The sequence below is a fragment of the Tupaia chinensis genome, unplaced genomic scaffold (genome assembly GCF_000334495.1).
Source record: "Tupaia chinensis unplaced genomic scaffold, TupChi_1.0 Scaffold000532_1, whole genome shotgun sequence".
Classification (NCBI taxonomy): domain Eukaryota; kingdom Metazoa; phylum Chordata; class Mammalia; order Scandentia; family Tupaiidae; genus Tupaia; species Tupaia belangeri.
In genome coordinates, this window is record NW_006160045.1 from 2,859,666 (window position 1) to 2,885,857 (window position 26,192).

At 37.7% G+C, this 26,192-nt stretch overlaps 1 protein-coding gene across 4 annotated transcripts in view; it reads left to right on the forward strand.

Annotated features, from left to right (window-relative positions):
• The first annotated feature begins 780 nt into the window (after positions 1-780).
• SDCCAG8 (SHH signaling and ciliogenesis regulator SDCCAG8) overlaps positions 781-26,192 on the forward strand; it is a 294,004-nt gene continuing 268,592 nt past the window's right edge. For 3 of the 4 annotated variants that reach the window (XM_027775215.1, XM_027775216.1, XM_027775214.1), the window contains exons 1-2: positions 14,347-14,463; positions 19,704-19,817. In XM_027775215.1, coding sequence (XP_027631016.1) covers positions 14,452-14,463; positions 19,704-19,817 — 126 coding nt within the window. In that variant the 5' untranslated portion in view covers positions 14,347-14,451. Of the gene's footprint in view, positions 1,101-11,892; positions 12,046-13,135; positions 13,222-14,346; positions 14,464-19,703; positions 19,818-26,192 lie in introns of those variants that run through there. The other variant, XM_006157225.3, reaches the window with a different exon arrangement.

Genomic DNA, 26,192 nt, shown 5'->3' on the forward strand with positions numbered 1-26,192 from the left:
GTCGCCGCTGTCGTCGTCGCCGCTACCGCCGCGGTCGAGCCCCGGATCCCTCAGTTCCGCTGGGCAATAACGTTATTCCACACACGCCCCACACATAGCGGTAACGGCAAAGCGCGGCCGCCCCAGTGCGCAGGCGCTTCGGGAAAGGGCGAGCAGCCAGGCCCTATCCCCTCCTCCTGCCGGGTCCCCACACTGTGTTACTGCGCAAGCGCCAAACACAGACAATGAAAAGAGGTTGTGCGGGGGTCTCCGTTCACGCCTTTCAGATGCCCACTGCGCAGGCGTGCCCTCGAAGACCAGCTCGAACAATGAAGACGACCGAGGCATTAGCTGGGACCGCAACCAATGTAGACTACAGTTCCCAGTGGGCAGTGCGCCAACTCCAAGTGGAGGGCGGGCTGCCGGGCATGCTAGGAATTGTAGTGTCGACCACTCTCGCAGTTAAGGCTGTTGGAAAGTCTTGGTGCTTTTTTCTTGAGACTGTATTTGACTATTTTGGCAAATATTGCAACCAAAGCAGTGTTCAGAGCTTGTTATTTGCGTCTTTGAAGTCTCAAGGACCAGCTGCATGTTAGCAAATTTCGAAACTTCAAGGCCTCAGTGAGTCCTGTCACTTGCGTGGTCCAGCTCTAGCAGAAGGATGGGATGAAGGCGGGACTAAACCAGGCGGGGCTGGAGGAAAAGGGCGGAGTCTCCACGTCTGTCTCTTGGCAACCGCCTCCGACAGCCAGACCGCCCAAAGGAAGCGCCTGGAGCGCGATGCCCCCTGGGAATTGTAGTGTAGCAGGAAGGCTCTTTGAATTCTGTAGGCTAGCAGCCTCTGAGCCTGTGGACTACAACTCCCGACGTCCCCATGAGCGACGGTGGGCGGGAAGAGGCCCCAGTAGCGCCATCGGGGTTCTCAACTCCCTGGTGACAGCAGCGGCAGGAAGCGGTAGGAGACCCCCCCCTCGCTGTAGGCCTGTTGTTCTTGGAGGGGAAGATTCTGGACATTTCCCCACATAATTCCCATTTGTGGGCCCAGAGTCTGCGCATGGAGCAGCCTCCAGGGAACTGTACCCTGGAGGAGATTCTGGGCCAGTATCAACGGAGTCTCCGGGGTGAGTTGCTCCGAACCTCTGTGCCTAGTCCTTAGGTATCCAGGGCAGAGTGGGTGCAAGTAAGACCAGGTGCGTTTCCTAGCACCTCAGTGCAGCTCCGGCCAGGCTGGGAAGGAAGAAGATGGATGCTGCTGTGTTCTTTGAGGAAAACGGAACAGTTTGATTTTGTTTTTACGTTAAGCAGCGTTGTTTCCTTTGATTCCCGTAGTTACCAGAACACTCTCATCTTAACTTGGGCATCTTTCTCAACCTGCGCCAGCACACACTGTTGGACGACTCGATCGATGCCACTTTTGCCCAATTCCAATATTTTGCTGTTTGATCCAATAAATTCCTGATTCACACATTTTTATACATTCCAATTATGGTGTAGTAGATTGAAATGTGCTTTATAGGACCAGGGGAAAACTAATTAATCAAGAGAACTTCTATTTATTGTTCTAGGCTATTTACATACAGTAAATCATTAAAAACTTAGACTAACCCTAGGGATATCCCTATTTTTACATATTGTGAAATGGAAACTCAGAAAGGTTAAATTACCAGCCAATGAGCCACACAACTGGATAGTGGCAGAACCAGGTGTTAAATTCAGGCCTGTCTGCCTTCAAAGCCTATGTTTTTCTTTAAATAATAAAGTCATAATTACTATTATTGAAATCTTAATATTGAAACTTTGTTCATGTTTTCTTAGCATTATGTGCTACAAGTGATATTCTTTAGAAGTGATATCCTACTAGCAGATGGTCCTGTAATTTTGGACAAACATATAATCTGTAGAAATCTGAATATTTATGTTGTAGTGGAAGTTATTGTATGTACAAAAGTGTAGTGAGGAGCAAATGGAAAAGTCCTCGTAAAGCAATCATTTTTGGACTTCAGAAATGTTACCCATAGTAAAAAGTACATTTACATAGGGCGTATACATATGAAGTTTCACTGAAGAATTTTTATTGTATTAAAAGTAATATATTCTATTTTTTGGCTCTGTTGCATTTTCATAACCCTCTAGGTCATGACCAACAGTTTAAAAATTATTTAAAGTATTTAGAATACTAATTTATTCAATAAATATTAATTCAGTGCCTCCTATGTATTAGGTGCACGAGGTGTTGGGGATGCAATAAAGAAATGAGACAAAGTGCCTGACCTCATGGAGCCTCTGGATTAGTGGGGAAAAAGACAATAACTGAATAACTATTGTACATGTTATTGTGACACAAAATAAAGGTAAAGATCAATGCTTGGTTCATAAGCATTCATTGAATGTTAGTTGCTATTTATACTTGGTACTTATAGCAGCAAAGTAAAGGTTTTTACAAGAGATTAGAAAATTTATTTTCTCATGACTCTAGATTTTAAGGATTATTATTTATTGTGTACAACTGCTGACAGTATTCCAAATTGTCAACATTTTCAGTATGTAAACTGCAGGATTAAAAGCATTGATCTTAATACTTTCATCAGCCTATTGATGTGTCAAGAGATTTTTTAGGTACAGAAATAAAACTACTAAATTTTCATTTGGAAGCAAGGAAAACACTGTATACAATGATATGATTGAGTTTTCTTAATTTTTGAGACAGATCAATGTTTTTGGTTTTATTTTCCAGTATAAGCTTCTTCTAATGCTTCTCCTTGGACCTTATTTTGAACCTTTCTATAAACATTGGAGGAATTTAATATTAGGCATTTTGATGCAGGAAAGGCGATAATTTCAAATTAATGTTATAGTAATATGTTTAATACCACTAGTACTGCTGTCAGTAATTACAGAATGAAGAATTTTTATTCAAAAAATGTTTTTCCAAAATTTTAAAGATAATTTAAATTTAGTGTGATAACAGTATAAGAGAATGAGAATGTTTCACTAAGAGCAAACATAAAGGATAGTAAAAAGTGAAACAATTTTTAAATATTTAGTTATAATTTCAACAATGAATCAAGAAATGGAACCTGAACTCTTTCACATGTTTTTAGGATTTATTATTTACTTTGTCATTTTTGCTGTTGCTGTTTTGTTTTGCCAGAGGACACATGCAGGCTGCAGAGAGAGAGAGTGAGAAAGCACGCCCCCCCCCCCCATACCCAACACTGGGACTAGTCATGGCGACTAGTCACTCCGCAAGGTAGTTGACCGCAGTTCAAGTTCTGGACCCAGTGGCTTAAAACTCATGCCAAGCACATGTGCGTGCGTGCCCAAGGTCCCGAGAGGAGAATGGAGGAGAAGGGATTGAGGAGGTGGGGCAACCCCCCCCCCCCCCCGGGGGGTGATATCTTATTTTCTGTCTCTGTCTGTCTGGTGAGCGCATGAGCCCTATAGCAAAAACCTCTCCAAAAAAAAATAAATAAATAAAAATAAAAATAATTAATGTATGCCCCCAACCCCAACAGGAGAAGTGAGGAGATGAATTACAGCATGAGAGGGTGGTGGTGCGGTGCTTTCTGCCTCTTTTCTGTCTCTACCAAGCACATGCACTGTCTGACATTGACATAATAAAAAAATATATAAGTTCTACAGTCCAAATGTAAATCACCACTTTAAAATAGTCTAATTCACTTTAAAGTAAAATTTTGTGTTTCTGAATAAACAAAATGTGGTGGACTTATTTTATATGTGGAAATTCATTGCTTTGAATGTTTGTGCCTAGTAACCCAAGAATTGGGTTACAGAACAGTCATATAAATGCAATGTGAAGTTCTTTTGTCTTGCTTTATTTCAGTTTTGATTGTTTGGTTTTGTTTTCCCACCATTACTTCCTCAAAATATCTTGTTAGTACATGCATAATGGAAATCTAATAAGCAGTCTTAGTCTTTTCTCCCCAGTTATCTGGTTTTAAATAGCTGTAACTGTACATATAATCATTTGTAATATCTCTTTATACTGAGCCAAGAAATGGCCATACAAAAATGCAAGCACAGTTACATAATTTTCTATACTTAAATGTGGGGGTATAATATTAGAGGGAAGTTGCTAGAAATTCAGCGTCCTAGCTTTAATATCAGAATCATGTCTCATGGATTGCTGCAATGTTGGGTATGGAGACAGTTTTTTTGTTTGTTTAGTTTTTTTTTTTAGAGAGAGAGAAATTTTTGCTATCGGACGTATATGCTTGCTGGAGAGACAGAGAGAAACACAGAGACAGAAATCACCCTCCCAGGAGGGATGGCCACACTTCAATTCCTTCTCCTCCATTCTCTTCTCCAGATTTTGGGCACACACACACAGGAGCCCAGAATGAGTTTCAAGCCACTGGGTCCAGGACTGAAACCGCATTTGGCCATGTGGGAGTCTAGCAACCATTAAACCATCTGCTGGAGACGGTTTTAACAACACACATGTACATGACTCACCCATTCACCTAGTTCCTAGCCATCTTTGGTTGAGTGAGCATAAATAAAAATGATGCAGACATTAATATGACTAGAACCCAAACTTTATTTTTTGTATACATTTTGTATAATAGTTCCCCCTTTTCTTTTAGCTTTTTGAGGTTTCTGCTTGTGCATGAATTTGTGGGGAAGAGTAAGATGGGGTTGAGAGAGAATGTAGAATTAACAGTCGGGTCTCTGAACATTCTGCAGCTTTGCTGATAACCATCTGTGTGACCTTTGGCAATTTAATAAACTATTCTTGGATTCCTGACTCCTCATTTGTAAAATGAGAAGTTTGGACTAGATGTGAGAATTGCTGCCTTTAGGAGCCAAGTAGAAGACAAAAGTGTTTGATAGAATCAGCGAAAGAAACTAGGGAATGGTGACATTTATGGCCAAATTGCACAGTTTATGCTTTTTCTAAAACATTCTGATTTCTCTGTACTCTTTCTTTCCTACCTTCCCTTTATTTCCTTCTCATTTTCTCTCTTCCTTCCTCCCTGCCTCTCTTTCCCCAAGAAGAAAGCTAAGTAAAACACACCCAAGATCCTGATACCCTCTGACCCTGGAGTCACTTAACGATCCTTCCATCGACACTGATTGGACCATGTAAAGGCTGTGTTTCTGTTTTGCGGAAATGAGAGTAAAGAGTTGAGCTAGGTACACAGAAAGTGGAGAGAGTGAGTATGGAAAATATGCAATCTTGGAGATGGTCCTTTTCTTTGTAAATTGATCTAGTTCAAGAAAACTGAAGATTATGTGGATATTCTGTTTTACTTACATGCAACTAGCACATCTCTACACATCCTGCAAAGTGTTTTTCTCCTGCTAGGAAAGTTCTCACATCTGTAGAAGGGCTGTGTTAATCTAATAATTGGGTCAGTGTACTAGCCAGCAGTGATATCATCTGGCAGACTTAAGAAAACATGTGTGTAACTTAAGTAGAAGTTCCCCTTTTTCTGAGATTTGCTTAAAGAACTTGTATTTCTTCTCTTTTTTTTGGTCATCCTTTCCCAGATATTCTTTAGGTATTTTTATATTCTTTGCCATATGGTGTGTGTGTATCCATGTACATATATACACATGTGTATATATATGTGTGTGTGTGTATAATACTTTTAAGCTCTTTCACTATTGTAATCACCATTTACAATTCTGGCTTTGGCTTTGGCTTATGCTGGTTTTAAATTTGGTTGCATTACCTGTCGATCCCCTAGTACACTGTGACAGCACATACACACACATACACATACACACACACACACACACACACACACACATACACTTATATATACTGATAAAGTTTAAATTGTCTTTTTTGTTGTCTTATGTACTTATGTGACTTTTCTTAGTACTTCAGCTACTATATTATGATCTTTTCTTTTACTAGAATAAAAAAAAAGCCAATAGAATCTCAACTTTTTTTCCTTCTACTAATAAAATAAAATAGGAGCAAGACAGGGTGTGTTTTTTACTGATAAAGTTTAAATTGTCTTTTTTGTTGTCTTATGTACTTATGTGACTTTTCTTAGTACTTCAGCTACTATATTATGATCTTTTCTTTTACTAGAATAAAAAAAAAGCCAATAGAATCTCAACTTTTTTTCCTTCTACTAATAAAATAAAATAGGAGCAAGACAGGGTGTAGTAGCCAGAAAAAGGGTATTTTGCAAGAAAATAGTCACCCCTGGAATAACCTAGAACCAAAACTATGCACCGGTGCTATGAACTTTAAGGGTATCTTCACATGTCCTCAGGGAGAAAAAGTCACAGAACAGGTTTTTCTCAAGGTACTGAGATATTTGGAATAATTATGACATATCTGTGGCTGTTTAAACAGTTATGCACTGTTCACACCGCCAGTCTGTGCTAAGATTTCACCTTTTCATTCAGTGATACCCCTTCTCAGAATCCTAAGGTAGAGAAGGTACCTTGAAACACACTTGTGCAGTTGCCAAACAACCCTGATTTCGGTAGAACTGTGTCAAAGGCCAATGGAATATTTAAAGAAATGCCTTCATGGCAAATGTTACTTTATGCTTTAGGTCTTGAGACAAAATTAAGCTAAATGTGAATTCTGAGCTTTTGGTTACAGTGGAGAGGACATCAGGGTCAGCAGAGTCCATGACGGTACTGGTCTCAGGTGTGCCCTGTCCTCACCTTCGGAAGAATAGCTCCCGGTCCTGGCCGTCTTTCATCAAACAGTGGCCACAGTTACAACATGTAATAGGAAGTCTTTCCTCAATATTGGACACTACCTATCTTATTTTACCAATCTAACAATGGTTCTCAAATGCGGATGACTCTTCTCCCAAGGAATCATTTGGTAATGTCTAGAGACATTTTTGATTGTCTCAGCTGGTGGTAGAGGGAAGTACTACTAGCATTTGATGGAGAGGAGCCAGGGGTGCTGCTTAACATGCACAACACAGCCCCTACAACAAAGAATTAGCAGATCCAAAATGTCAATAGTGCTGATGTTGAGAAACCATGATGTAGAAGAAGCAAGGCTTTGCTTCTAGCCCTGGCTTTGTAAGAATCATACTTGAGAGTAATTACAGTTAATACAGGTTGGATTGGCTGGTGATTTTACCTACATTCTTTTGCCAGCCTGGCTAGGATTACTTCATCTATGGAAAATGACAGGTGCATAATTCCTCTCAGTTGGTGCCAGAGAAATACCATGTGTATCCCCAGAATGCATAAAGCCAATCTCCTGCAGAATGCATAGAGCCAATCTCCTGGATTTGCCAACACCCAGCCATCATTAACTGTTTTCCAGACACTGCTTTCTTAAGATGTTTATATTCTTGTCCAGATTATCTTTTACTCCTGGCGCCAAGACTTCAGCATTTTTTAGCCATTAGTCTTAAAGGATAGTATTTTCCTTGAGATGTTTTTTTCATTTCTGTATAGTACTTTTAATCTCTTTCACTATTGTAATCATCATTTACAATTCTGGCTTTGGCTTTGGATTCTGCTGGTTTTAAATCTTGGTTGCATTACTTGTCAATCCCCTAGTACACAGTGACAGCAATCTTCTAAACTAGGCTGAGGCCCAGTGAAGTGTGGACAGACACATGTATCTCTTATCTTGCTGTGGTTTCATTTTTCTGCTTGTCTGCTTTAGTCTAAGCTTGTGTCGGGAACTGCAGTGCATCTCCTGTCTCAGCCTAGGGAAGTACGGCTCACAGCTTGTTTTCTCAGAGACAGCTGGGTGCCTTACAGGGTGTGGTTCCCTCCTCCCTGTCACCAGGACAATTCTTTTTCACATTTCCCAGGACAGATGGAGAATGTAGAAATTAATAATTCACAGCGTGCCACATAAATGGTGATCCTTTCTGGAGTGAGACATACTTACATTTTGTTCAAAAACATCTTGATAAAAAGAGGCCTGGTGGTGAACTAGGAGTTATTAGATCCTAGGGAGTGGGAAAACTGGACTAAGGAAATGAATAAGGCAGACATACATTAGTCAGCAATCATCCGCTCAAGAACCTTTTAAGTGCTCATCATACTGAGCTATGTTTAGATAGTAGACTAGCAGAAATATTTACTTGCATATGTTCTTATGATTTATAGGACTCAAAGGTCCTGGTGCTTGTATTTATAATTAAATTTATAGTCAGCCTATGGTTGGTGCTGGGAGAAGAAATAAGGATGTATTGTGAAATACCTTACTGTTCTGAGGGGAGAAGAACATGTTTTCAGACCTGCAGATCCAGATCTAGGTCAGCTGTGTGGTCTCCAGCATTGTAATTCAGTTTGTCACTGACCGTGCCACCAGGCTTGACCAGAAGTAGTGTTCTTAATAAGATTATGGTGATGTTAGTTGCAATGATTCCAGCTGAAGAGTGATTTCATCTGCCTGGAATCATCTGAGTGTTATTGTTCTTTAAGATTAACTGTTTTTCTGTTACAGTGTATAATTATGTTGTTGTGTATATATTTGTAAAACACTTAGTACATTTTGAATGTAGTATTGAAATGACTTTAAAATATTGCTTCTTGCAGCCAGCATCTATGGGGCTGTGGTTAGGGGCACTGACTCCCACATGGCCAACTGCAGTTCAAGTCCTAGACCTAGAGGCTTGCTTTCTCACTTTCCCTCTCTCTCTCTTTCTCTCTCTCTCACCCTGTCTCTCTCTGGTCAAATTAAAACAAATAAGTAACGTTAAATTTAAATATATAAATATATATCACTTCCTACCTCCTTAGTTTTAGTTTGAAAACAGTTCTTGTGAGTTCCTTCTCTTCCTCTCTGACCTTTGTAACTGAAGCCAATAGATGCAAGCCCAAAGCCTTGTATACCACTTTTCTTTGGAATGATGTTGTTGAATTCAATATCTCAGTATTTCACCTAATACTATTTTTATAATTCAATTTGGCACATAGTATCAGAATATTAAACATTCTAAAAGATGAAACAAAAACATTAGCAAAGAGATTTAAAGACCTCTTCAGATTCTGCCTTCATTATAATCATATTACAGAACTCTGTCTATACAGATTTTTCAACGATACAGTTTTGTTTTCAGATTTCCTTTTTTTCTAGTGTAGATAATTAGCATTTAGACTAAGTGTAAATAAATAATCCTCTATCTTGGAGGTAAAGGCATTTGATAGTTCCAAGGAGCACACTTTTATGTTAGTCATACCCTCTCTTTCCTTTCTCTCTTTCTCTCTCTCTCACCCTGTCCCTCTCTGGTCAAATTAAAACAAATAAGTAACGTTAAATTTAAATATATAAATATATATCACTTCCTACCTCCTTAGTTTTAGTTTGAAAACAGTTCTTGTGAGTTCCTTCTCTTCCTCTCTGACCTTTGTAACTGAAGCCAATAGATGCAAGCCCAAAGCCTTGTATACCACTTTTCTTTGGAATGATGTTGTTGAATTCAATATCTCAGTATTTCACCTAATACTATTTTTATAATTCAATTTGGCACATAGTATCAGAATATTAAACATTCTAAAAGATGAAACAAAAACATTAGCAAAGAGATTTAAAGACCTCTTCAGATTCTGCCTTCATTATAATCATATTACAGAACTCTGTCTATACAGATTTTTCAACGATACAGTTTTGTTTTCAGATTTCCTTTTTTTCTAGTGTAGATAATTAGCATTTAGACTAAGTGTAAATAAATAATCCTCTATCTTGGAGGTAAAGGCATTTGATAGTTCCAAGGAGCACACTTTTATGTTAGTCATACCCTCTCTTTCCTTTCTAATGGATGCAATAAAGATAAGTGCTTCATTCATAGATTTAAGGGCATAAATCTAAAGCTCTGTTGCTCATTATGTAACACTTGGATTTTCCTTTTCCATTAATAAGACTCCTTAGGAAATACTAAGTTATTGGAAAACCACTGCTATTACTTATGTTGCTTTAAACCAGAATGGACTTTTTAAAATTCACTAAATATGAGGAGGCCAGACTTGTTTAGTAATTAGCACCAAATTCATATTAAAGAAAGGTTCGTTTGGAAATAGGATCGATATGGGGGGAAATGTAATGATACATTCATGGGGCCTCTTGTATAGGTGAATAGTAGAATTTTATTGTTGAAACCTGACTTGAAAGACCTGTTCTCGTCAGTTTATTCAAGGTTGAAAATGAGTTGTTGTAAGAAACTTTATTAGGTATTTTGTAGCATGAGGTATGTTTATTTTTTCCTGTTAAGTGATATAGCTGGGTTTTTTTTTCTATCCTAAATTTTGAAATGAATGAGATTAGAAAAAACGGAGTCTTAATTTTCAAGGTCCTACAGAACATATGTTTATGAATATATTTCATGTGTAATTGGTAATGAATCAGGTCTTTTTCATGCCACCGCAGTTAGATGGCCTCTGGAGGCTACGCTGGCGGGGAGGGATGCAGTGTGGGCAGGTGGGCTTCTTTCCTTCTCCACATAGTCTCAGGGCCTCTCCACAGCTCTCTCCGACAAGATTGGCAGACTTTTTATGGAGTGGCTTAGGGTTTCCAAAAGTAAGCATTCCATGAGAGAGAAAGCAGTTGTTCCTTTTAAAAATGAGGCTTTTGGGGGCCACCAGGTGGTTTTGTGGTTAAGGCACTGGATTCTCATATGCCAGACCATGGTTTGGAGTCCCAGACCTAATGGCTTGAAAATCAGTCCAGGCATGTGTGGGTGCCCAAAATCCCAAGAGGAGAAAAACAGATTGCAACATGGCCATTCTCCCCCCCCCCCCCGCCCCCCCCCCCGCCGCTCCCGCCTCCCCCCCGGGATGATTTCTCACTTCCCCTCTTTCTGTTTCTTTCTGGTAAGTATACGTACTATATGGGAAATAAAATCTTTAAAAAAAAAAAAGCCTTGGTCTAACAAGGTGTTTCTGCATTCTCTTGCTTAATGCAAATTAGAGGCTCACTCAGTTTCAAACTAGAAGGGAATGAGGATGTGAGACTGTGTTCTTTGGAGGCTATTTTTAGAGATGAATTATCTCAGTAATTAATAAACCTTACTTTATTTAGACAGCATATGAAGAAACTATGTTCTATTTAGTTTAAGCTTCAATTCTAGGGATGGTCAGTTGCACGAACCAAGAATCTATACATGAGATGTAGTTGTTAGCCAGCAGTATGGAAAAAGGACTGTACCATAGAGGCTGCCATCATGAGCACTTTAGCTCTTCAAATCTTGATCAAAACTAGGCCAAGGCTGGCCTCATAGCACAGAAGTTAAGTGTTGTTCATTGGGAGCTGGATCTCAGATGTTCGCACGAGCCAGTGGCTTGAAAAACTTGCCAGGCATGTGTGTGTGCCCCAGATCCTAACAGGATGTAGAGCTGGAGGAAAAGAGATTGTGGCATGACCATGCTCCATGGGGGGAGGGGTGCATTTTCTCTCTCTGGCAAGTGCATGAGAGAGAGAGAGAAAAAAAAAAAAAATGGCCAGGCAGCTGGATATTTCTTGATGGGGCAGGATGTTTCTTGATGGGGCAGGATGTCAGCTCCACAGGATCAATGGGGCTTCCCTAGGCTAAAACTTGTGCCTGAGTCCCTCTTGCTAGTTTTGTCCATTCACCTTAGTAGCTCAAGCTGGGATAGGGGAGTCATAGGTGAGGAGGAGAAAGAGAGCCATTCATCAGGTTGGTTATTGTTTGGGGAGGGGTGGCAGAGGCAGCTCTGTCGTTCAGTCCTTCTTGCTGGTGGTGCCCTGTATAGTGAGTATCAACTACTACAGTGACAGAGATCTTAGAAGCCATCTAGCCTAATCTTTTGCCCATGAACTCAGCAAGCACATTCCTCAGCAAGCTAGAAACAGAACTCTGCTTTATTCCATAAAGTACCAGGACCAATTGACCCTCCTTTAATGACTGCTTTACTGAAAGAACACGTGTATTTGTGGTCATCCAGATTTCACTGGCCCTGACTTTCATCAGGTTGTTGTTGCAGAACGTGCAAATAGAAGCATTCACCAACTGAAATGTGCCCTGAGAGAAGGCAATGTCTCTGTTGAAGAAGATGCACCAGATCCTTCTTTTAGCACCAGCATAGGAAATGAGGATGCTGGGATGGCCTGGCACGAACTGCAGTGCAGCCATGCTGGTGAGCATGAATGTCAGTTGCAGAGTGAATGATTCATCATGAATGACTTGTTGTGAGAAACTATGTTAGGTATTTTGTAACATATGTGTTTTTTTGTTTGTTTGTTTGTTTTCTTTTTCTGTTAAGTGATTTGGCTATTTTCTGTGTTAAACTCAACAGAATAAAGACTCCATTCCATCCTCCACTCTGCTGCTACGATGTTATTCGTAAAACACAAATCAGATGATATAGTTCTCCTGTTTGTCTGTTTGTTTATTTGTCTTCCCAATGTCTGCAGGTTAAAGTCCAAAAATCCCTATTATGAAATAACAATATGTTCCAGAGATAGCTCCAAACTACCCTTTCTGCCTCATTTCATTATCATCATCCTAACCCTTTACCCCACAAGCTATGTTCTAGTCATTAAAAATCTCCTCTCCATGCTTCTGTGTCTTTACACATGCATTGTGCATTGCCTTCTAATCAGAATTGTCCTCATCCTTTTCTGCTTGGCGAACTCCTGTTCATACAATGTACTTCCTCTCTGATTAAGTACCTTCGTTTTTATAGCAGTATGCATAGCTTTAGGTACACATACAAATTTATACTGTTTGTTATCTGTTAGTGCATCGTGCATCTCTCTTTCTTGCTCACTGAATTCTCAGCTTAAAGGGGTAGAGTTTTTTTTTTTTTTCTTAAGAGAGAATTTTGCTGTAGGGTGCATACTCACCTGAGAGAGAGACAGAAAATGGAAATCACCTCCGCAGAGGGGGATGGGGGTGGCCACACCGCAGTCCCTTCTCCTCCATTTTCCTCTCAGGATTTTGAGCACACATTCATGCATGAACATAGTCCTGGCCTGAATTTCAAGTCACTGGGTCCGGGACTCTAGCCGTGGTCAGCCATGTGGGAGTCTAGTGATGTAAATATTACTCCATCTGTTGTTCCTGGAGATTTTTTTTTTAATGTTTTTCTTTGTTTCTCCAGTCAATAGTTCTTGGTGCATAATACATTTTTAAGCAATTTCTGTTGGATGCATGAAGGATAGATAGATGGTGATAAACCATAAAACACAAATAAAGTTAATAAATCCATTGTTTTCACTCTGTAGTTAATCAGCTCAAAGCCCTTTTGCTCCAACAAGCAAGCAAGGAAGTTGAGGACTCTCCAACAAGAAGACAAAAAATGTCTCCTTTGGTAAGTATCAACTTTTGCAACCCAACAAAGCATTAGTTTTCTAACAATATTTTCTTTATAATGTCATTTTAGTAGTACTTATTGTAGACAAATGATAAGTAGGACATGTTAAAAATGTAAAGCATTAAAAGAAATTCTCTTCTTCTTGATTATTTTGGTTGAAGAAAAGAGACTTTTGAGGCAGAGGGAATCTTGATATTTTTAATTTATTATTTACTTGGAATATATGTGCAAGAGACCAGGTCAGGGAATTTATTTTGTAACTGTTAGCAATATATAGAGGTCATGTCTATATCTGATCATTTTTTAGAAGTTACTTAATTATAATTCTGTTCTCCTTTGTGATACTCTTTTATTTTGAATGTCAAAACTGAAGTATGAAATGCGATTATACATGTTAAAATATATGCTTATAAAATAGTTAGAAATGCTCTATTTCTTCTAAGGCTGTTTTTTATTGCTTTGTCAAAGTGTGTTATTCTTGATTAAAGCATTTTATATCCTAATGGTTGAGACAGGTGTGAAAGAAAGAACACGACTATATTTAAATGATGAGAATAGTAATCTAGGCCTTAGATCTATCTAGAATCTATCACATACTTTCTAGAAGGATATTGCATTTGTCCTACAAGGTTTTTGCAATAATAACATAAGATTATATACTTAAAATTCTTTAGAACTCTTTAAATATAAACTTTATATGACTATAATGTGCCATAGCAGCAGACATAACCTTGCCTTTTCAGTGCATGTGATAGTTAGAAACAAAGCCTACACACTATAAAATGTGGAGACATGTCACTTTGCTCATAGCTGAAATGTCATAACAGTACTCCCATATTAATACTTCATTCCAGACTGACACATGCTTTTATGCTTAATTCCTACTGTAGAGAAATGCATTTCATATGCATATTTAATATTTATAGATATAGACTATACTTTTAATAAAACATTTTCTAGTGATGTAAATATTACTCCATCTGTTGTTCCTGGAGATTTTTTTTTTAATGTTTTTCTTTGTTTCTCCAGTCAATAGTTCTTGGTGCATAATACATTTTTAAGCAATTTCTGTTGGATGCATGAAGGATAGATAGATGGTGATAAACCATAAAACACAAATAAAGTTAATAAATCCATTGTTTTCACTCTGTAGTTAATCAGCTCAAAGCCCTTTTGCTCCAACAAGCAAGCAAGGAAGTTGAGGACTCTCCAACAAGAAGACAAAAAATGTCTCCTTTGGTAAGTATCAACTTTTGCAACCCAACAAAGCATTAGTTTTCTAACAATATTTTCTTTATAATGTCATTTTAGTAGTACTTATTGTAGACAAATGATAAGTAGGACATGTTAAAAATGTAAAGCATTAAAAGAAATTCTCTTCTTCTTGATTATTTTGGTTGAAGAAAAGAGACTTTTGAGGCAGAGGGAATCTTGATATTTTTAATTTATTATTTACTTGGAATATATGTGCAAGAGACCAGGTCAGGGAATTTATTTTGTAACTGTTAGCAATATATAGAGGTCATGTCTATATCTGATCATTTTTTAGAAGTTACTTAATTATAATTCTGTTCTCCTTTGTGATACTCTTTTATTTTGAATGTCAAAACTGAAGTATGAAATGCGATTATACATGTTAAAATATATGCTTATAAAATAGTTAGAAATGCTCTATTTCTTCTAAGGCTGTTTTTTATTGCTTTGTCAAAGTGTGTTATTCTTGATTAAAGCATTTTATATCCTAATGGTTGAGACAGGTGTGAAAGAAAGAACACGACTATATTTAAATGATGAGAATAGTAATCTAGGCCTTAGATCTATCTAGAATCTATCACATACTTTCTAGAAGGATATTGCATTTGTCCTACAAGGTTTTTGCAATAATAACATAAGATTATATACTTAAAATTCTTTAGAACTCTTTAAATATAAACTTTATATGACTATAATGTGCCATAGCAGCAGACATAACCTTGCCTTTTCAGTGCATGTGATAGTTAGAAACAAAGCCTACACACTATAAAATGTGGAGACATGTCACTTTGCTCATAGCTGAAATGTCATAACAGTACTCCCATATTAATACTTCATTCCAGACTGACACATGCTTTTATGCTTAATTCCTACTGTAGAGAAATGCATTTCATATGCATATTTAATATTTATAGATATAGACTATACTTTTAATAAAACATTTTATCATTCAGTGAATTTATTACTATTGACATCTGCTGTTTCAAATGCTCTTAAGTTTATAGTGGGTGGAGGGCTTTTAAGTCGATTAGGTGAAGTTGCTTGTTGTATCTGTTGAATGCTCAGATATGTTTATCATCATTTCAGAAACTAAGCAGTGACATTACAGAGTTTATTGAATCAGGATATGCAGGAAAACCTTCATCAAGAACATTAGCTCATAGGGGACCAGCAGTTAGCGTAATGGCTATGTTGCTGGACTCCCATGTAGTCGACCGCGGTTTGCGTCCCAGACCCGGGACATGTGTGTGCGTGCGTGCTCAAGATCCCGAGAGGAGAATGGAGGAGAAGGGATTGCGGTGTGGCCATCCCCCCTGGGGGGTGATTTCTCGCTTTCTATCTCTCTGTCTCTCTCTGTCTGTTTGGCGAGCGCACGCACCCTATAGTGAAAACCTCTCAAAAAAAAAAAAAAAAACAAAGAAGAACATTAGCTCATAGAATATACTTTAAAATACCCAAGTCTATTTATATGGAGTTATGTAAAAGAATGGAACTTAGATTCCATCAATAAATGTATACAACATATATGTATTGAATAAATATTTCATAGTATGAGTTTTCAGGCAATAACAAACCACGCCTATGACAATGATCCATAGCATGGAGCTGAAAAATTCCTGTAACTTACTATCATAGTAACTGTCATAATTTTAGTGCAATGCATTACTCACATTCATGTAAAAAACCTACAAAAAAAAAAAAAAACAAAGAAGAACATTAGCTCATAGAATATACTTTAAAATACCCAAGTCTATTTATATGGAGTTATGTAAAAGAATGGAACTTAGATTCCATCAATAAATGTATACAACATATATGTATTGAATAAATATTTCATAGTATGAGTTTTCAGGCAATAACAAACCACGCCTATGACAATGATCCATAGCATGGAGCTGAAAAATTCCTGTAACTTACTATCATAGTAACTGTCATAATTTTAGTGCAATGCATTACTCACATTCATGGTGATGCAGGTGTAAACAAACCTACTGTCCTGCCAGTTGTATAAAAGTACAGCAACATAGGGATCAGCAGATGGCATAATGATTATGTCACTAGACTCCCATGTAGTCGATCACGGTTTGAGTCCTAGATGCAGCAGCTTAAAACTCATGCTGGGCATGTGTGCGTGTTTTCCCCAAATCCTGAGAGGAGAATGGAGAAGAAGGGATTGTGGCATGTCCAGCCTCCTTGGGGGGGGGGGGTGATTTTTCACTTTGTGTCTCTCAGTTTCTCTTTGCCTCTCTGGCAAGTACATGTGAAACTATAGCCAAAAAAAAAAAAAAAAGTATAGCTATGCAACTATGTACAGTACTTAATACTTGATAATAAGTGACCGTTACTGGTTATATGTACATATGTGTATATACATGCACACACATACACACACACACAAATAGATAGATAGATAGATAGATATTTTAGAGAGAGATTTTTGCTATAGGGAGCATGCATTCACTGCAGAGACAGAGACAAACACAAAGTGAGAAATCACCCTCTGGGGGAATGGCCATTCCACAATCCCTTCTCCTCCCTTCTCCTCTTGGGATTTTGGGCATGTGCGCACATGGGCCAGGCATGAGTTTTAAGCTGCCAGGTCCAGGACTCAAACTGCAGTTGACTACATGGGAATCCAGTGATGTAACCATTATGCCCACCTGCTGGCCCCTACAAAATTTTATACTAACTTTTGATCATTATTTTAAAGTATATTCCTCTATTTATCAAATAGAGTGTACCATAAAACATAACGCCTTGTTATTCTGGCAGTAGCCTCATATTTGTCATATGTATACCACATTTCTTGATTGCATGTTTTTTTTCTCATGCTTGATTTAACCTTGTTTTGTTCATCATGGCCACTAAGCATCCAGAACCATTGCTAGTGTAACCAGGAAGAGGTCAAGTCAACTTACTGATTTGGAAACAAAATTAAAAGTAATTAAAGACTACAGAGGTAGAAAAAAAATCAGTGATAGTTATTGCTCGCTAGTCTCATGCCACCATTGCTACAGTCATGAAGAACAATGACAAAGTAGCAGAAACTGTTAAAATATCTGCTTCATTTAAAGGAATGAGACCAGCAAATGCATTAGATATGGAGAGACTTCTGGTTATGTAGATTGAAGACCAGATATAGAAGCACCTTAGACATCAATCAAAGCACAGTTTGTGATGTTGAAAGAAAAGACAAGACCAGACCCACTTGTGATATTGCATTTACTGTGAGTTCTGGGTAGTTTATACAATTCAAGAATAATTTTTCATTATATAATGTAACAGTGAGTGGTGAGTCTGCAAGTGCCAATGTGAAGACCGCTGAAGATTTTTTTGAAACTGTAGATAAGCTGAATGTAGAGGAAAACTATATACCAGAGAAAGTTTTCAATATGGATGAAGCTTCCCTATTCTGGAAACAGATACCTAACAGGACTTTCATCTGCAAGGTGACCAACTCAGTGCCAAGTTTCAGTGCTTTTAAGGACAGGATAACAGTCTTGCTTGTGGCCAATACTGTGGGCTACATATTGAGATCTTTTGTGATCTAACACAGTGAGAAACTCAGAGCTTTCAAGTATTTCAGTAAGCACACACTGTCAATGTACTACAAAAGCGTTGAGAAGTCATGGACAACAAAATTGCCTAACAATGCAGTTCTCGGATCCCCATTGTTAAGCAACACGTGACCATAATTACAAGTCATAATAATAATAGGTATCTTTTTAAATATTGTATCCTTGGAACACATTTTTATAATCAATGTGACATATCAGATATATGAGTTATATTTAGGGTGAAACTGAAATACTCATTAAGGTGGAAAATATATGTAGGTATTATTATTTTAAAATATGGATGTCCAAACTATATAAAGTCTTCAAAGTGTGTATAAATGATATGTGGAGCTTCCAACAAGGTGGCTGACTACAGATGCCTGATGTTCTTCCCTCAAAAAAATGATCAAATAAAAAAAAGAATATGCAGCTGATATTCAGATGAGTGTTTGAGAGTGTATGGTGGAAGCCCCAAATCTAAGAAGTCCAGCAGGGAAAGACTTGAGTTTATTACTTACATAGGTAATACAGGGTGGTCTGCTAATGGCTGGGTGGAGAATGGTCTGTACTGTCATGGAGTATAGGCTCAGGTTGTACATGTTAAGAACAAAGCATTCATAAATTTTTTAAAGATCAGTGTGGATTCTCTGCCACCAAGACAGGGGTCTGGTTTGTACTTACATTGTTAGAATGTTACAATAAAAGGTCAGCTTATCGATGAACAGAATCAGCAGAGTATGATTAGGGTCTAGTGCCCCTAATCTTGTGACGTTAGTGGGGGAGGGCTACACATATCCCTGGAATGGCCTTGGCTGTGGGCCAGTTCTATCAGATGAAGGTGATGGTTATAAGATGTTGATGAGCCCCAGCCGTGGCTTACAGCAGCTCTCAAGGAATACAGGACAATGAGGGTGGGGGGAGAGCTCAGTGTATGATGCCTACTCACAGAGAAGGTACTGAAGTGTACTGGGGGTGTGGTAGAGACTTTGTGGATTACGAAGACTCAGGATGGCCTTGTAGAGGGGAGAGCAAAGCATCTTACATGTGCTGCCTGGTCTTTCCAGTCGAAATTGGATTGTAATCAGAAGGGATTTTTGAAAAGGGGAGAGGGTAAATCAGAGACTCTCAGCAGCCTCTGTTAATACATCAGACGCCTGAAGTCTTCGTTAATCCTGCAGACTCCACAGGCTCTGGGGAGTTCTTTGGGGATCTACATCGTTTAACTGCCCCTGTGGAAGATTCCTGGCCATATTGTACCCTCCTCAACCTAGGCTGTGGTGCTCAGAGTCATCTTATGGCCACCTCCATCTGTATCCTGCAAGAGCAGCTAGGAAGGCAACTCTGCCCACAACCCAGCCTCTGAGCCCCTACCACCTAGATTTCTGGTGGAAGCAGCTGGGAAAGTGACCCCACCCACTGCCCAGCCCTTGAGCCCCTACCACACAGATTCTGGTAAGAGCAGCTAGGAGAGTGACCCTGCCCAAAGCCCAGCAGCAGCAGAGTCCCGGAATCTTGTGTATTTGTGTATAGGACAGAGAAATAAGTACGATAGCTACATGGTGATCTAGTCTAAGTTTATATCATATCAATGCTAAATTGAGTGTGAAGAAGGTACTAACTGTTCCTTTCCTCAATCCAAACATGCTTAATTTGGCTTCTTTGCTCTAGAGGTCATCAAAATACGAGGAAACTAATATGCCGACCGTGCACAACCTTGTTCCTATCATTAATGACCAATCTCAGTACATTCATCATTTAGAGGCAGAAGTCAAGTTCTGCAAGGTAAGTTTGTCATTAAACATTTAAACCTAAACAGTTAAAGTTTATCTTCAGTTAAAGTTTGTATAAAAATTTGCTATCAGTGGTCTTCATATTTATAATGATACATTGGCAATTGGCATCTTAAATTACTGAAGGACTAATGTGTTACAGGAGCTTGTCAGACTTAGGAATAATATTTGACCATTCCATTTCTGATTGCTTGATTTCTTAGTAGCCTATTGCTATGTCTAATGATTTCATAATATGCTCTCATGTTTCAGAATTTTTCCTTTTTACCCCATTTAACTTAAGCTTAATAGATGGCAAATGGTTTGCAATACTAGTATCAATCATTCTCTCACAGTTGCTAGCCTAGTGAAGCTTTAGTTAGTATAACCATCAGAGGTTCTAAGCTGGTAGGCCAAATCTATGTTGTCAGTGTTAAGGCTCTTACCCTGACTCTGAACGTTAAGAAGGCTCAGGGGATACTCATAGTAATGATCAAGACACCAGATGCATCACCTAGAGCTCACAAGAATGGAAGATCATTGTGCCATGTGCAGTTTACTAATTTTTTTTAGAGAGAGATCTTTTGCTGCAGAGCATCTGCATTCTCTGGAGAGAGAGAGAGAGACCGAGAGATAAAAAGGAAGAAATCTGTCTCCCCTTCCCCCAAGAGGATGGCCATACCACAATTCCTTTTTCTCTATTCTCCTCTCGTGATTTTGGGCACACATGCACATGCACCCAGTTTGAGTTTTAAGCCACCAGGTCCAGGACTCGAACCACGATTGACTATGTGGGAGTCCAGCAATGTAACAATTACACCACCTGCTGGTCCTGTAATTTACTAATATTTATGCCATTAGAACCATTCTACCTTCCCAAAGTGTGTTAGTGTTGGTGCCTCCCTTTTGTTTTTAATATTAGTGTATCAGCTTGTGTTACATTTTTATAGGAATTACTGATACTTACTCTATCATGTATTATTTCTTTAACATTCTGGATAATCTAAGGTGCAAGGCTGGTATATAATATAAAGAAACTTTAGATGTTTCATCGACTTAGTTTTATAATCAAATTCCTGACCTTTTTTTAAAAAAAAATTATTATTATTATTTTTAATTACCAGTGATCATGTATACTTGACAGAGAGACACAGAGAGAGAGGAGGAGAGGGAAAAAGCATCCTCCAGTGAGACTTGGTCATACCATAATCCCTTCTTGACAATTTTTCCATCCTGTTGGGATTTGGGGCACACATGCACATGCACCAGGTGTGTTTTCAAGCCACTGGGCCAGGATTTGAGTCTCAGTCAGTCATGTGGGATTCAGTTCTCTTAACCATGAGGCTATAGGGCCAGCACCTTTTTAAAAAACTTTTTTTTCCTCGAGAGGGCACTTCCTGATCTTAACATGTAGTTTTCTCTTTATGCTTGGAGGACACATTATTATATGCAAGTAGTACTATACTGGATTACTGGTAAAGCTGAAATAATATCTTAGGAATCATTTTATTAAGAAGAATCTTTTAATTCATAAGATATTGTGAATAAAACTTAAAAGATATAAAGAAGAATACATTTATAATCTAGTTAGAAAGACAGAATTATTACCTCCAAGCATGGTAGCAGCTCAGTAGAGAACATACGTGGACCTTTATTCCATGGTGTAAATTATGATTATAAGCAGAGAAGAAGGCTGTGAAAAGCCATGTTCTTTGGGGATGATAATATGGGAGAGGAATATCTTGAATAAAGCTTAAAGTAATAGAATCATTATTAGATCAGCAGAAGGAAGTTGAAAGAGTTTCATGAAGAACAGAACAGTGGGAGGATATATTCAGGTTTAATATTTATGGTAGCCATGAGATGTATACTCTATCTTCCTACAGTGGACTTTTATCTCATAAAGATAATGGGGAAAAAATGCTCAACTGGTAATTTGAAAGATTGCAGAAGTTTTTAAAGTTAGGCAGAGTGTAAATGTGATACGTTTTAACAAGGCATGAATAGAAAGTAATATTTAAAAGGCTTAAAATGATTTTATGCATGGGCTATGTGGTGATGCAACATGGGAAAGAACCTAGTTTTGCAGCCTGTAACCTTCCCGAGCATGCTGGGCATGCGTGTGTGTGCCTGCTATCCAGGCCAGCTGACACTGAGAGTGGCTCAGGTGTGAAGACCCTGTTGTGTCTCTCAGAAGAAATAAATAAGCTTAAAATATTTTTTTATCTTTTTAGCTAATAGCCTTTTTTGTTGTTGTTAGATCAGTTTTAGGTTTACAGAAAAACCAAATAGGAAGTGCAGTTTCCATATACTCCTCTAGGTTGGCCCCACCTCACAGTTTTTCCCTTATTAACAACATCTGGGCATCAGTGTGGTACATTTGTTACAATGGATGGATCAATAGTGTTACATTATTATTAACTAGATCCCTAATTTACATCAGCACTTGTGATCTGTGTTATGTTTTCTGAGTTTCAACAAATGTGTAATGACTTGTATCGTACAGAATAGTTTCACTACTCAAAACAGCACCTATACTTCACCTGTTCCTCCTTCCTTCCCTTCTCCTGTCCCTTTCCCTTCCCCTGCCCAGCCCCAAACATTACTTACCTTGTTACTGTGTCTATATTTTGTCTTCCCAGAATTCCATATAGCTAGGATTGTACAATAGTTAGCCTTTTCAGACTGGCTTATTTTACTTAATAATATGAATTTAAGGTTTCTTAATGGCTTGATAGCTCATTTCTTTTTTATTCTTGAATAATATTCTATCATATGGATATACCATGCCTTGTCTACCCACTTACCTATCCTGGACATTGTGGTTGCTTCCAGGTTTTAGCCATTGTGAATAAAGCTGCTATAGGCATTTGCATTTTCTTATCAACATAGGTTTTTAGCACATTGGGTAAATACAAAGAAGCAGATTTTTGGATCATATAGTATATTTAGATTTATAAAAAGACTGGAAATTACCCTCTGATTACTTTCATATTACCCTTAATTTTGCTTTGTTTTGAGTTTCTCAAATAGAAGTGATGAAATGAAATACAGCAGAATGTTAACTCATATAAAAATAGAGCATATCCAAATATTGCAGTGTTAAACAAACAAACAAAAGACTGCCAAACTGTTTTCCAAAATGGCTGTATCTCTTTGCATTCCCACTAGCAATGAATGAGAGTTTCTGGTATGCTGTATCCTTGCCAGCATTTGATATTGTCAGTGTTTTAGATTTCAGTCATTCTAATAGTTGCTTAGTGGAACCCTGTGATTTTTTTTAATAAGTTTATTTGTTCTCTTTGTGTGTGTATGTCGTGTGTGTGTGTGTGTGTGTGAGAGAGAGAGAGAGAGAGAGAGACAGAGAGAGAGACAAGGAGAGAAGGAGAGAGATAACAGGGTTCCATTCTGTGATCCGCCCTATTTAATCTGGCCCAGACCTCTGGCGTGCACATGTACATGCACATGCACTCGCAAGGTGCTCAAGGAGATACTGGGATGCAAACCCAGGACCTTTCAAATGTAGATCTAGTTGGGTTACTGTGCTACCATTTGATCTCTCATTATTGTTTGGATTTCAATTTCTTTGACATAACATTGAGAATCTTTTTAGATGTTTATTTCCCTCTATATATATTCTTTGCTGAGATGTCTGTTCAGGTCTTTCTTCCATTTTTAAATCAGTTTGTTTATTTCTTAAGAATTGTTAAGATTTAAGAGTCCTTTGTATGTTTTGGATACTAGTCTTCTACCAGATATCTGTTTTGCACATATATTTTCCCAGTCTGTGGCTTGTCTTTTTGATTTTCTTAACTGTGTCTTTCACAGAGCAGAAGTTCTTAATTTTAATAAAGTTTGACTTACCAGTCTTTCTTTCATAGTTAATGTTTTTGGTATTGTATATAAAAATCATTACCAAAGTATTGCCCATATTTTATGCTTTTTTTTCTATCCTTTTTTTTTTTTTGTAAGTGTTTTATAATGGTGTATTTTACATTGAGATCTATGTTCCAGTTTGAGTTAATTTTCATGTAAGGTATAAGATTTATGTTGGTTCTTTTTTTTTTTTTTAACCCTATGTATGTTCAGTTGTCCTCATACCAGTTCTTGAAAAGACTTATCCCTACCTCTGTTTCGTTGTCAAAGGTTAGTTGACTGTATTTATGTGACTTTACTTCTGGGCTATCTTGATACATTTATCTGTTTTACTAATTTTGCCAGCATTGTACTATGTTCATTACTGTAGCTTTAAATTAAGTCTTGAGTTTGAGAGTATCAGTTCTTCAACTTTGTTCTTCAATATCGTGATGGGTATTCTGGGTCTTTTACCTCTTTATATAAACTTTAGAATCAGTTTGTTGCACACTACCCCACAGTTTTGTGCAGTTATGTACAAAATAGGATGTTTACTAGAATTATTTTGAATCTATGGATCATGTTGGAAAAAACTGACATTTCAGCAATATTGAATCTTTTACGTGGGTTTCTTTCATTAGAGTTTTATTCTGTAAGGAATCTTATACCTATTTTTGTGAGATTTATACCATTTCATTTTTTTAGCGTTAAAATAAATGTTATTACGTTTTAAATTTCAAGTTCCAATTACTCATTGTTATATAGAAGAAAGCAATTGATTTTTGTGCATTAACCTTGTGTTTTACAACCTATTATAAGCTGCTTGTTAGTTCTAGCATACTTGGTTGGTGATTATCAGTGATTTATTTAATTAATTAATTTATTTTTAATTTTGTCAGAGAGAGACAAAGTGGTGTGTGTATATGTGTGTGTGTGTGTGTGTGTGTGAGAGAGAGAGAGAGAGAGAGAGCCGCCAAGGTCAGGACTCCAACTAGAGTTGGCCATGTGGGAATCCAGTGCCCTTAACCACCATGCCACCTGCCAGCCCCCATGTCTTATTCTTGATCTCTGAGGGAAACTACCTAGTTCTTGTTTTTGTGTTTGTTTTTTTACCACTAAGCATGATGTTAGTTATATCTCACTCATAGATGTGCTTTATTAACTTGAGATGTTAGATATTTCTAAGTTTACTGAGAGTATTTATTACAAATGGCTCCACTTTGTCAAATGGTTTTTCTGTATCTATTGATATCGGTTGTCTAATTTTTCTTCTCTACATTGTTGATGTGATTGATTGGATTAATTGATTATCTAATGTTGAACCAATGTTGTATACTTAGAATCAACTTCATTTGATCCTAACATTTGATTCTTTTTATACATAGTTGGAATTGATGTACTGATATTTTGTTTAGGATTTTTGCATCTGTTTATGAGCGATACTGATGTAGTTTTCCATTCTCGTTATATTTTCACCTGGTTTGAGTATTAGGTTAATACTGACCTGATGCCATGAATCAGGATGTATTTATTCCCTCTGGTATTTTATTGAAGGTATTATAATTATTTATTTCTTCTTGTAAGTGTTCAGTAGAATTCACTTGTGAACCTATCTGGGCTTGGAGCTTTCTCTTTGGAAAGGCTACTTATTTCATTCCTTTAGTAGATTTAATTCCTTTAGTAGATATAGGCTTATTCAGATTACTTATTTCTTCTCTGAGTTTTGGTAGATTTTATCTTTTAAGAATTGCTCTATTTTATGTATGCTATCAAATTTATTGACAGAGTCCTTTATAGGTTTTTTATTATTATTATTATCCTTTCAGTGTCTTTAGGATCAATAGTGATGACCCTTCTTTCATTTCTGATACTAGTGTCTAATACAGTTTAATTTGTTAACTATGTAGAGTCTTATCAATTTTATTGATCTTTTCAAAGACACAGCTTTTGGTTTTGCTGCTTTTCTATATTGATTCACTGTTTACAACTTCATTGATTTGTACTCTAATTCTTAGTATATCTTTTCTTCCACTTGCTCTGAAATTAATTTGCTCTTTTCAGTTTCATATATATATATGTATGTATATGTATTTTTCCCCCTATTTCTCACTCTATGCCATTTCCCATCCTCCTCCCACACTATCTCTGGTGTCTACAGTTGCTTTCCATTGTTTGATTTATTTATTTTTCTCACATTTTATTGATTCACAAAATATCTTAAATAATCTAACTACTTTCAATAGTAAGGTCAGCTATGTATCTGTGAATACATGTCTGACTTTAGGCATGAAATTCTGAGTAGAATGAATATATTATAAAGCAGCGCTGGGACCAGTAGTTAGTGTAATGGCTATGTCGCTGGACTCCCATGTACCTGATTGAAGTTTGAGTACTGGACCCGGTGGTTTAAACTCACCCAAGATCCAGAGAGGAGAATAGAGGAGAAGGAATTGCGGTGTGGTCATCCCCCTGGGGGGTGATTTCTCACTCTCTATCTCTTTGTCTCTCTCTGTCTTTCTGGTGAGCACACACG